Source organism: Cotesia typhae, unplaced genomic scaffold (assembly GCF_013202065.1).
Source record: "Cotesia typhae breed Kobodo isofemale line unplaced genomic scaffold, CoteBio_Ctyphae scaffold_70, whole genome shotgun sequence".
Taxonomy (NCBI): Eukaryota; Metazoa; Arthropoda; class Insecta; order Hymenoptera; family Braconidae; genus Cotesia; species Cotesia typhae.
Window position 1 is genome coordinate 1928910 of NW_027423780.1, and position 13324 is coordinate 1942233.

Here is a 13324-nt window from a genome sequence, read left to right on the forward strand (position 1 = left end):
ACCACTTATTATGAATCCTCTTTTGTTGTCACTTCCATTCGTCTCTGGGAAGAATTACCAGTGGACATGATAAGAGCGTCTAGTATCGAAGTTTTCAAAAACAAGATGTTTGATTGTTCGTTTAATTTAGATAATTAAGTCATAAAATAAATAGTTTTAGTTTAATTCAGATCGAAATGTTAAAGTGGTTAAATCTTCAAATTTTATATATTAAACCATAAATATGATTGATTAAATTGTCATATTATATTTATACTATCTTTATGTACAAAATTGTTATATACGATGTAAATATGTTTGCTAATTGGCCAGCTTGGCCTTGGCATAAATAAAGTTATCTATCTATCTATCTATGTAAATTACTTATTGTAAGTGATGTAGTATTATCATAACATATCATTTGTGATTCCTATGTTAAATAACGATTTGTTGCCAAAACTTATTTTTTGCTATGACAAAACATTTTCATGCGTGTTAAGACTACGTCATATCCAATTACTCATTAATCTTACAAAAAAAAAATAAAGAAATCGGTTGACCCTGAAGGTCATCCTTACAATTTCCAGCTAATTCCATACCTAGGCGCTTAAAATTTCACTTATCATTTTTAATTTTTTAGCAGAACCTTAGTTTAAGCATTTCCGCTAAAAATTCAAAATTTGGCCGCAAGTGCCCAATTAAATCTCCTGTTAAAAATTCTATGAAAATCGAGCAAATCCTCTCCCCCCAAAATATCTCAGGAAATGCCCAAACACAGCCCCTGTTAAAAGCGGAACTCAAAATTCCAATTTTAAAAGGTCCTCCGCGGAAGTTACATTTTGGCCCACCCTAATATATATATATATATATATATATATATATATATATATATATATATATATATATATATATATATATATATATATTGTGACGTGGGGTCTTGACAGACCCGCAGTCATGAGCACGGCTCGATACAATTGCTAATTTTTTTTGTTTTATTTGCTACTTTGTTAATTTTAGATTTATCGTGATTCGCCGCGATCCAGTCGCCATCTAGAGACTACCAGGCGAGTACGGCGGATCCCGCAGCTCGAAGCGCGGCGCCGATACGTAATTGAAATTGAAAAATTATTTAGTTAGCCTAAGTTAGAATTAAAACTAGGATTAAGTTAGTATTAAGTATTTGGTAAGTGCCCGATAAAAGCCACTTAACAACGACGAGTCGACTTGGGAAACAACGCCGGATTCTACGCCGACAGCAAACCCAGGGGACAAGCCAGAAACTCAATCCCATATCGAACCGCTGCTCCAAAAATTGAGAAACGTTGAACACCCGATACCGTTGCCAATTGTCATCAATTAGTGCCATTCTATTTGGACAAGCCTCTGGAAGAACCACGAGACGGCGCGTCGATGCCATTGTCTACCGTCAAATTGACAAGTTCAAACGGTAGCAGCGCCAGCTACCGGCCTGCAGGACAACTCCGTAGCCAGCGAGAGTCGACGGATAAGAAGAGGAAGAAAAGATCAAAAAATTCTTCCTTCGTCGTAACCACCTGGTAGTGTTCGCCTCGTGCCTTTTATTTCTGTCTCGGTACTATATAATTAATTTCTTTTTCGATAATTGTGAAGAAGTGAATTAATTTACACCAGTATTTATATTTAATAATATAAATAAATCTTTATTTGACTTCTAAACAATCTAGATATTAATAATATGTTTATTATAATTAATGATATGCAACAATATAAATTGCAACGCAATAAGAAACAACTATCAGAACGCAATGGCACGTGGTAGTACGTAACACCGCCAAGAGTACATAGCATACCGTAGAATAAAAGAATGTAGGGGAGAGGAGTCGTATGCGCCGCCAATCGGCGCGTAGATCTCCGCCAACTCACTAGTGATAATAATAATGATATAGATATATATAATAATAATAAGCTTAAGCGGACTTGGGTAAATCTTGATTTCTTAACACTCCCTCCATTTTCCCACTTCCAGCTTCCACTGCGCTACTTCTTACGATCAATAGAGTTTTCTGTAACATAGTGAAAATATAATTATAATTAATTTTAACAATTTTATCAATTTCTAATTATTCTAGTCCAAAAGTCTATCTCTTAAATATCTAAATGATTCTGCAGGTAATGGTTTTGTAAGTATATCTGCTAGGTTCTCTTTCGTAGATATCCAACAAACTCTTATTCTATTTTCATTAATACATTGTTTAATGAAATCACCATGGGTGTTTGCCATGTGTTTTCTATTACCTGTTTTCTCTCTTTCTAGTAATTCTAATTTAATTTCATTTACACTATTATCGAACATCTTAAGTTTATGACTGCTATCTCTTTTAGTACAGTCATTTGCTGACTTGTTATCACACCAAATCGTCGTAGGAAATAGTGTTTTTCCAATAATAAATCTAATCGCTTTATCCAGAGATATTATCTCTTGATACGCATCGCTCATTGCTAAATATTCAGCTTGACACGTCGAAAGCGTAACGTAATTTTGTTTGTGACTTCTCCATGCTATTATGTCACCAAACAGTCTAATAATGTATCCACCTGAAGAAGTTGAGTCATCATTGTCTCTAAAGCTCGCATCGGAGAAAGCTTCTAATTCATCTGAGTTTCCTGCGTATTTTAGGCTTGAATTTACAGTACCTTTTAAGTATCTCAGAATTCTTTTAACATTTTTCCAGTCATCCTCGCTGGCATTTAATTGTTTTCTAGCTAAATAATGTACAGCAAACGCAATATCTGGTCTAGTTCCATTTGCTAAGTACATAAGACTTCCAATTGCCTCTCTGTATGGGACCTTTTTAGTCGTTGATGATTGTTCACATTTTGACGATCCTGATTCTTCTAGTTTTCCTCTTTTGCATCTATTTTCAGTCTGTCTTGTAATCATTGGAGTGTTTTGAGGATTACAATCTGTCATCTTGAATCTATCTAAAATACTTTCAATATAATTACTTTGATTTAATACAATGTATTTCTCTTGTCTATTTCTCTCTATTTCAATTCCAAGAAACTTCCTGGGTTCACCAAGAATTTTCATCTCAAAATTCTTGCATAAGTGATTTCCAACTTCATCTAATTTTGTTTTATCATTACTAGCGGCTAAAATGTCATCTACATAAATTAGCAACACAACTGATTCCATTTTTCCTCCAAGTATACAGACATGGTTCGTGTAGATCGTTTTCGAGACCAATTTCTTTTACCACTTGATTAAATCTAATGTTCCATTTCTTTGGACTTACCTTTAATCCATACAAAGATTTCTTTAATTTAAGTATCTTTGTTTGTTTTGTCTTTTCATCTACATCTAGACCTTCGGGTATCTTCATATAAATATCTTCATCTAAGTTTCCATAAAGGAATGCTGTTTTCACATCATATTGACATATTTCTAGGTCATATTTATTTACTATTGAGATTAATGCTCGTATGAGTGATAGTCTAGACACTGGTGAGTATGTATCTTTTAAGTCATAGTCATTCTTGTCTTTGAAACCTCGACATACTAGTCGTGCTTTATAAAGTACATCTTTATTTACTTCTACTTTCCTTTTAAATACCCATCTTGAATCAATGATGTTTAATTTTCTTTCAGTTTTACTTGCTTCTTCCAAATCTACGAATTTCCAGACGTCATTTTTAGTTATAGAATCCAGTTCATCCTTGATAGCTCTCATCCATTGACATCTTTCACTTGAATTGCTTGCCTCATCATAGTTGATTGGTTCTTTGTTTAACGAAGTGATTAGACAATTTATCAGTTCTTGTTCATCCTTCTTTGATTGATCTTCTGACGTATTGACGCTTCTTACAAAGCTTATGTCTTCAATTAATTTTCTATCTTTATCCTTTTTAGATTCTAATTTTCTTTTTATCTCACCTCTAGTACATGGTCTAATTTCTTCTGATGAATTCTTCTTTTCATTTAAGTATTTAACATCTAGTGGATTTTTGCAGGGTCTTCCTTTTTTTCTTTGTTCTGGTTTCTCCTTTTCTTCGTTGATTTGCTCTTCCAAATTGTTTGGTACATTTTCGTTTGACTTCCAACTTATTTCATCTTCAGTTTCTTCTATTCGTTTATTCTTATATACATCTTTGTACACTAATTTTTCATTAAATCTAACATGTCTTGATTCTAGAAATTTCCTTATATTTGAATGCCATAATAAGTATCCTGTGGGTCTATATCCCACCATGACTGCTTTGATTGCTCTCTCGCTGAACTTGTGTTCTGGTTTTGGGATTCTAATATATCCAATACATCCAAATCTTGTTTTAATTTTGTCAAAATGACAATTTTCATTTTTGTTAAACTTCATCAGTGGTACGTTGTAATCTATGGATTTATGTGGTGTTCGATTGTATGAGTGTACTGCTGCATCTACTGCTAACTCCTACATACTCTTAGGTAAACCAGAATCTAGCATATAGGTTCTAACTTTTCTTTGTAGCGTAGCGTTGAATCGTTCCGATACTCCATTGTGTTCAGGAGTATATGGCGGTGTTATGTCCAAGGGCGTTTTTAGAGCGGTAGCGTAAACGGTGGAGGTTTGGACTAACAATTTAAAGAATACGCAACGGAGGTTTTAATTCCGTTGTTTTAATTATTTATGTGGGACGTTTTCGAAGTACGAATTTACCCCGCCTTCGTTTGAGACTGTTCACGGATTTATTGAGAGTAGATGTACTTACTGTTACGGGAACTTTATTGATGGTCAGATCCGTGATTTTAGGGCAGCTGTTAGTGCCTGTTCCTTGATTGGGCCCTTTGGTTGGTTCTCGCAGCGGATGAAGTAGGGTGGATTTGGGCTTCTTATTTTATGAAATGACTTGTTGGAAACTGATTTCACTTTAATTGAGATTTATTTTTATTAACATTAAAACTTACACTTTCACAATTTGGATTTTAAAGAATTTAATTTAATGAATTTTAGTAATTTAAATGAGCTAACGTCCTCCAGTCCCCCGTAGGGTAAAGTGCGCAAATTTAGCTTTTTAGTGGTATTTTATTTAAACTTACTGCCCGGATTCTCGCCTAAGTGCAGAGCAAATTAGAACTTTGAGATTCCGGTTCTCTAGATTTTTAGAACTAATAACTAATACGTGGCCTGCCAGTTGAACCAAGTCTGAACTCGTCCTAAGTGCAGAGCAAATTAAGATGAGTGACTTTTACAAGGCACGGGTCCGTCAACTAAACGCGGAAGTCGAATTACTTGATCAAAGACAAGGCGTTGGCTGTTGATCGCCTTTTTAAATACTCGCGGTGCTGAGATTGCAGAAGTCCCTGCTAGTCAACCAGCAGTCGCGTAGCTTATATTTTATTGTGGCTTTCGCGCATGGAGAAGTTTTCCATCTGCGCGGGTGATTTAAATTTAAAGAAAAATTTTGGGGTGGACATAACAGCGGAGTTAATTCCAATTCTATCTTTTCTCTTCTTAAGACATCTAGAAATTTTCCACCAGTAAACTCTGTTCCTTGATCCGATCTAACATAGCATACTTTCTCATCTTTACCAAGTAGATTTCTAGTAGATATGAGAAACTTTTCTAATGTTTCTCCTGATTCATCTTTAGTCTTTACTACATATGCTCTAGCTAATCCAGAATAATCATCTATGTACACATTAATAAATCTTTTGTGTCCTGGGTATGAGGTTGGTTTTATCGGGCCCATCGTGTCCGTATGTATTATTTGTAGTGGTCTTGGTGCTCTTTGTCTAGTTTCTTTAAATGGTTATTTTTGCATCTTTGACATAATACATATTTCACAGTCTAAAATAGAATCATCAAATTTAACCTTCTCTAATTTGTTATATACTTTCTGCAATTTCTTGAGATAGTTCAATGAAGCATGACCAAGTCTTAAATGCCATAACATAGCTTCGTTTATTTTACTTGAGTCTGTTGTTCCTTGCTCTAATGGATTTGTTGTAAATAACTCTTCTAAATTCTCAATGTTCTCAATATCGTCTAACTTAATTGTATTTCTAGTTATTAAACTAGAATCCCAATGAAATATGTCGGTCTTTGAGTTCTCAGTGTGTTGTTTCATTTCTGGAGATGTTATATCTTCTTCCTTCCTTCTGATTGAAGAATCCTTTAACTCTTCATTTTCTGATTCTCCCTCCCTTCTTTGCAAATCTATTTCTACTTCATTTATGTTATAGTCCTGGATCATCACAGCTTTAAAGCGATAGGTGTTATATCCCCAGTCTGATTCATCTTCATTGCCTATGTAGTTCTTGACTTTGAAGTTCAATATCCAGTTGGGTTTTTCATATGTTCCTTCTAGTATTACTTCTTCTAAATTTTCACTGAATACTCGTAACAATTTATCATCTAAATAAATATTAAATCCTTTATCTACTAATTTTCTTAATGATAATAAATTATCTGATACATCTTTAGCACTAATAACATTTGATAATTTGATTATCTTGTTGTCTTGATTCGTATGAAGCAAAAGATCACCTTTTCCATCTATTAAAATATCAGCCGATTTATTCTTATTGGCACTCTTAATTACTTTGTTTTCACATCTTTCAAGGTTACTTAATATTAAGCTATTCTTTCCTATATGATCTGTTGCTCCTGATTCAGCAATAAATTTAATGTCATCTATTAAAACTTCATTTAATTGTTTCTTACCTTGATTTTCATCAGTCATTCGTTTTGCACTAATGCCATCCCGCTTGAATACATTTTGTACTAATTGTTGATTATTCTTATTATATTTTCTATCGCGTCTATCATTCTTATATGGTTTAAAGTTCACCTTATGTCTAACTCTATGAGTTTCCTGTCTATCTAGTTTACCTCTAAATTTGATATTATTATTATTTACAATCTTACTTTTAACTCTGCCATCCTTGCACTCTGAACCCTTATGAGATCTTATCTCCTGGCAGTAGTAGCAGAACCATAGATCTTTTGGTAGGGGACAATTTTCAATTTTATGACCAGGTTTGGCGCATCTGTGACAGTTTTTCTTGCCGTCCACCTTGACTGTTTGAGCCTTGATCGTCTCCTCCCCGTCGTTGGTTTTCCTCTCAGCTTCTAACTGCAGTATAAAAGATTTCATTTCATTTATTGTCATCTCTTTTGAATTAGATCTTTTGATGAAATCAGCAGACATTAATTGAGGATTCATTGGGGTTATGGCTTGATAAAACGCAGCTCTGATTTCTTGCTCAGTTAGTTGCTCCCCATCTCCGCAAGATTCATACTCTCTGATGATCTGGTCAAATCTTTCACAGAAATCATTGACCTTTTCATTCTTTTTCATCTTAATTGAATACAGTCTTTTTCTAACAAAACTTGAAGTGAGATTTATTTGTTCTTTTCTACAAGCTTTGATTTTCTTTAAGACTTCTATAGGTTCAGGAATATCGAGAATTTTCTTATGATAATCTTCATCTAAATGATTAATAATAATATCTCTAACCAGACATTTTCTTTTATGAATTATTGAATTTGGTAAATTATTTTCATTACTGTTATTTTCATCTATTACATCTAATAAATCACAACTTGTTAGTTCTGATTTTAAATAATCAAGCCAAATATTATAATTTGATTTTTGAGTTAACTTGTATTCTCTTTTAATGTTGATTTTATTTTGATTTAATAGTAATGCATCTTTAACCAAATTCAATTCTCTAGTGATGTTGTTATTCCCATTTGTAGTGTCTAACTGTGTTCTATCTGGTATATTGGGAATTATATGTGAATCTTTTACCTTAGTTGCTTCTAATTTAGCCTTCTCACGATCTAGTTCTGCTATTCGTCCATCTACAGTCATCTTAAGAGCTTTGACCAGTTCGTGAGTGACTTCCTCTAATCGTTTTGCAGCTCTACCGAGTGTTGCTGCCATCTCACGAGTCTGTTTGTTGGACTCGACCATCATCATCTTCATGTCTTCTAATTCTTTGTTGCCAATTATCATCATCTTTTCACAACTGACAATCTTAGCCTTGGCATTTTCAGTTTTATTCAAAATACCTTCATCTTTATCTGTAAACATATAATCTTAATTAGTATCTGGAATTTTGTTAACATCTAAGCGTCTTAATGTCTAAATAGGCCTCCTCTAATTATTCTTAAATACTTTCATACTTCTTAGAATGTATCTTCTAGTTTAGTTTACAGTTTCTAAATTATTCTATAGTCAATACTTACTTGTCGACTGGTCTGGTTTGACAGGTGTTGAGAAATTATTCATCTTAATCTGTAACTCTTGTTCCTCTTTATTCTCATCAGTTGTATTTGATCGTCCTGCATCGTTTTTATCTGTCAAGTGAATCAATCCCTTGTGGAATTGTGACAGACTATGGAGGGTATCCATATTTTTCTCAATTTTTATTTTTGATGTTGGATCTTGTCCAACATTCTCCAAGCTAGATGATGTTCTTTCATAACTTCCGTCGCTGTCATAGTCGACCAGTTGAGCCTTTTCTTCCGACTCTGACATCTATTTCGGATTTTATGAAACATAATTTAAATGTAATTAATTATACATTTAATTAATAATTTATCGTCTAATTAATAATTTCCATCTATCTCTTATTATTAATATTCTAAAATTCTATTCGTCTAATACCAGATACTCTTCATAATTAATTCTGTTTCGTGCTTCTAAATTAAAATGAACGCACTGCAATTCATTTCAATTTGAAACGCAAGATTAATTATCTACACAGCACCACCTCGAGTATGCACACCTATTCCAACGTACAGTTTCACGCACGGCAATGAGACAACGTTGAAGGCGGTTGATCACGCACACACTCGGGATACATTATGCAAACAAAACAACCTCACAAACTATAAGATACTTGATACCGAACGCAAGCATCGCATATCTCAAGTTACCGAAATATTTCTGATATGTATTTTATATTGATCAATATTTATGACATGTCCAAATACATTTTTATTTAATTTCAAAATTTATTATAATTCATAATTAAATCCAAAATCTATTTTAAACCATCTTAAAACATCGTAATCTAAGGTGTAATACACGTGATTTTTATATGTTATTATTAGTATTATGACGCCGTTATCCGACATCATGAAATTTTTCGCGCCTATCGGCTTCACTGATTCTTTCATCATAAAACAAAAGACAATCTACTCAATGTTAATCTCTTTGTCACATTCTAATATACTGAAAATTATTTTCAGAAATTTATGAATTTATTTAATGACGCAAATAAATATTTGTCAGTTTTTCCTAAATTGTCTAATTCATCGTCTGTTAATACGCATCTATTGCGATCTATCTTCTATGTGCATGCATGACTCACTCATCTATTTATATCGTCTTATCTTCTTACTTAATTTTTAAATTTATTTTCTAAATTAATGTTTGTAAATACTCTTACCTTATAATAAATCACTTCCACAAAATTTATTATATTTTTTAATAAGTAAAATCACAAACGCTGTGGTAGCGTGCACTGGGCCTCAATAACCTGTGAGGAAGTGAATTAATTTACACCAGTATTTATATTTAATAATATAAATAAATCTTTATTTGACTTCTAAACAATCTAGATATTAATAATATGTTTATTATAATTAATGATATGCAACAATATAAATTGCAACGCAATAAGAAACAACTATCAGAACGCAATGGCACGTGGTAGTACGTAACACCGCCAAGAGTACATAGCACACCGTAGAATAAAAGAATGTAGGGGAGAGGAGTCGTATGCGCCGCCAATCGGCGCGTAGATCTCCGCCAATTCACTAGTGATAATAATAATGATATAGATATATATAATAATAATAAGCTTAAGCAGACTTGCGTAAATCTTGATTTCTTAACAATAATACTATAAAAGATTCCGACCGTCATATTCAGCCCGTGTTCAAGTGCCAAAGAAAAATTTGTTCAACGCCGTACGAGGTTTCTGAAGTTATTTTGTTTTGAGGGTTTTGGCCAGGATCACCCTGGAAGGAGCTGTCTAGCCGCCATACACTCAACGTCCGCTGAAGCCATCCCACCAGCCTCTACTCGCAACGTAAGTGGCTTTTGTCAGTAGAGGGATAGCTCGTGTAACCACTTGTTGCATTGTTAATTTTGTTTCATTTTTTTTATTTATTATTATGAATTTAAATTCGGCGATTGAAGCCAATTATTATTGTGGTTGAGTTCCACGAGGGATCTCCTGGGTACCTTCCTATCAAAATTTTCCTGAGTGATCGACGCCATTGGGGCTCGATCAAAAATCTTCGTCTGTAATACTTGTTATTGTAAATCTGAGTGTGACTGCGCCGTTGTCTACCGCGAGCGAGGCGCCGCCTGTATTCGAGCTTCGGTAGTTTGTCGTGGTTAATGGTAATCAGATATCGGCCGCGGCTACGACTAGATAATTCAGCGCTCCGATAATTGAGCATCGATTTGCGATCTGATCGATCAATTATCCGCCGTTCAAGGAGCATCAATTTAGCGACCACGATTACCCGAGGAATGATATGCCGATGATTTGTCGATAATTACGTCCAAATACGCATCGATTCGGCGACTATTCGGATTTTCGTTGACTATTGTTGCCTATTATTTTGAATTATTACCTTGATTATAAAATTAAGTAAAAATTTGGAGATTTAACGCGATCATTAACTGAAGTTATTTGAATTATGACTGATTATTAGTTTTAGTATTAATTAAATACTGAATTTGATTATTATTTGAATGTTAATTAAATATTGAACTTGGTTACGTTTTGGATATTAGTTAAATAGTTTAACTTATGGGTTAATTGAATTGATTTAAATTTCCTCTGATAATAGTTACTTAATAATTACTCGAATTCTTTGTGAATTATTAACTTATGTGTTAATTGAATTGATTTAAATTTCCTTTGATAATACACTAGTCACAAAAATTAAGGGATATAAAAAAAATTCCAAATTTTTTGGTGATTTTCAGCGAGCTGTAACTCCGAGGAAAATGATCGCACAGAAAAAAAAAAAAAGCAAATTGTAGCTCCAAGTGTCTAGTTTTTAGATATGACCATGAAAATTTTTTGTCATCGTCAGGTCTGGAGAAATCCTAAGAAAACTACTGAAAAAAAATTTTTCGAAATTTTTTTTCGTCTTAAAAAAGGTCTACGGGCTTCAAAAAAATTTTTTCGATTGTTTCGTTTAAAAGCTCTTTTAGTAAATTTAATACCCTTTAATTTGACGTAATCAAAAAGCCTGTACGATAATTTGCCGCGGAGTTATCGTCAATCAAAGCAAAAAAGGTTTTTTTGACTTTGGAAATCAATAACTCTGGAAATAATGACCGTATAGGAAATCGAAGGAGGGTTTTGAAAACTACACAATATTCTTTATAAGGGAACGTAAACCGCTTTTGAAGAAAAAATTTTTTTTGAATTGAAAACTCGGACTGAAAAAAGACAAAAATTCGCATAATTAAGGATATTTGGATAACTTGGTATAACTTTGGATAAAATGGATGAACGAAGGATATCGTTGGTAATTTTTAACTTCAAAGTGTCCCCTAAAATCCCTAAGAAATTCAAAGCGCTGCGATTTTTTGTTCATAGTGCCCAGAAGCTTCAAATTCTGTGTTTTCGCAAAAATCACCATTATGAGCAATTTTGTGATTTTTATTCATTTTTCCATTGAAAAAATTTTTTCTTTCAAAATTCTTTATTTTTTCGATCAAAGAGATTGATTTTTCAAGAAATTTGAAAAAAAAAAATTTCAATTTTTTCGAAAATTTTTTCGAAATTTTTTTTATCAAAAATTTTTTTTTTTAATTTTTTTTTTTATCGTCTTCAGAATGCTTCACTATTGTCAAAAAAAATTAACTCAATTTTTTCTGTCCGCTACAACTGCCTTAGTTTTAAATCTCATTTTAAAAATTCAATAAAAACAAATTGATATACCCCCCGCGGAGTTCGGCTTTTCCTCACACAAAACTTGAATTTTACGTTTTCTTTTTAGCCTAAATTCCTTACGTGAATTTTATGTAAGCTTTTCTTTGATAAGCACCTTTTGATATGCCTCGTCGACATTTAGCTGCCACAGATGTGGCTCGCATTGTTACCCTCCTTCAAGAGGGCTACAGTCAGGTGGAAGTAGCAGCTTCTATGGGAGTGAGCCAGTCCGTTATCAGTCGGGCCTATGCCCGATTTAACGCGACTCAAAGTTACGATCGTCGTCCGGGTCAAGGTAGACTACGAATCACTACCGAGCGTGATGATCGAGCTATCATTCGAGAAGCTCGTCGAAACCCTACTGCGCATGCCCACACGATCGCTCATCAATTTCGCAATCGTCGACAACGTCCTCCCCAACAACACATATCGGCATCGACGGTTCGAAATCGCTTTCGAGAGCAAGGACTACGCGCTAGACGCGCAAATCGCGTGCCTATGCTCACTCCACGACATCGCCGAGCCCGATTGGCCTATGCTCATGATCATCACCATTGGGGTCGTAGACAGTGGACCAGTGTATTATGGACTGACGAATCTCGATTTTGTCTTCATGGCAGCGATAGACGATCTCTCGTTTGGCGCCGTCGTGGAGAACGAGATCGGGATGGTTTTACGAGACCAGTTACAGCTTTCAATGGTGGATCAGTCATGGTGTGGGCAGGCGTGTCCTTCAATACCAGAACGCCGTTGGTCATCGTTCGTGGGACGTTGACTGCCGATAGGTACGTCGACGAAATTCTGGAGCCACACGTCCTGCCTATGCGCACACGCATGGGGGCAAGACGGTTCATTTTGATGCAGGATAATGCTCGTCCTCACACTGCAGTTCGTACGCGAACTTTTCTCCGCGCCAACAACGTAACAACGCTTAATCATCCAGCGATGAGTCCTGATTTGAACCCAATTGAGCATGTTTGGGACATGCTTGGGCGTCGATTGCGGCGAGACTATCCGCAACTGCACAATCTTCATCAGTTGACTCAAGCGTTGTTACGTTGTTGGCAAGGAATTTCGCAACGTGATATTCGACGATGCATCAACATGCAAGAGCGTTTACGAGCTGTGATTCGGAACAGAGGTGGCAATACACGGTACTGAGCAGTTACTGCCGTGCGTACAGAGGTCATTCGGCAGCTGCAAACAGACAAACACGCAGACAAAGACACACACACACACACACACACACACACACACACACGTGTGTGTGTGTGTGAGAAGCGTAAATCCGACCGAGCAACCTCCACGTGGTACGCTTTGAGTAACGCTAATGCCGGCGGTAAAACAACAGTCGAAAAAAATTGAGAAAATTTCGAAAAAATTTTCGAAAAAAATTGAAATTTTTTTTTT

The 13324-nt window shown here is 34.7% G+C and overlaps 1 protein-coding gene across 2 annotated transcripts in view; it reads right to left on the bottom strand.

The window, feature by feature from the left end:
- Window positions 1–6860, bottom strand: part of LOC141537271 (uncharacterized) — a 170884-nt gene extending 164024 nt beyond the window's left edge. Inside the window, exons 1-2 of one of the 2 annotated variants that reach the window (XM_074258159.1) lie at window positions 6663–6696; window positions 5740–6353 (exon numbers count right to left, since the gene is read on the bottom strand). In XM_074258159.1, the coding sequence (XP_074114260.1) occupies window positions 5749–6353; window positions 6663–6681 (624 nt within the window). In that variant the 5' untranslated portion in view covers window positions 6682–6696 and the 3' untranslated portion in view covers window positions 5740–5748. Of the gene's footprint in view, window positions 1–5228 lie in introns of those variants that run through there. The other variant, XR_012480898.1, reaches the window with a different exon arrangement.
- Window positions 6861–13324: the final 6464 nt, after the last annotated feature.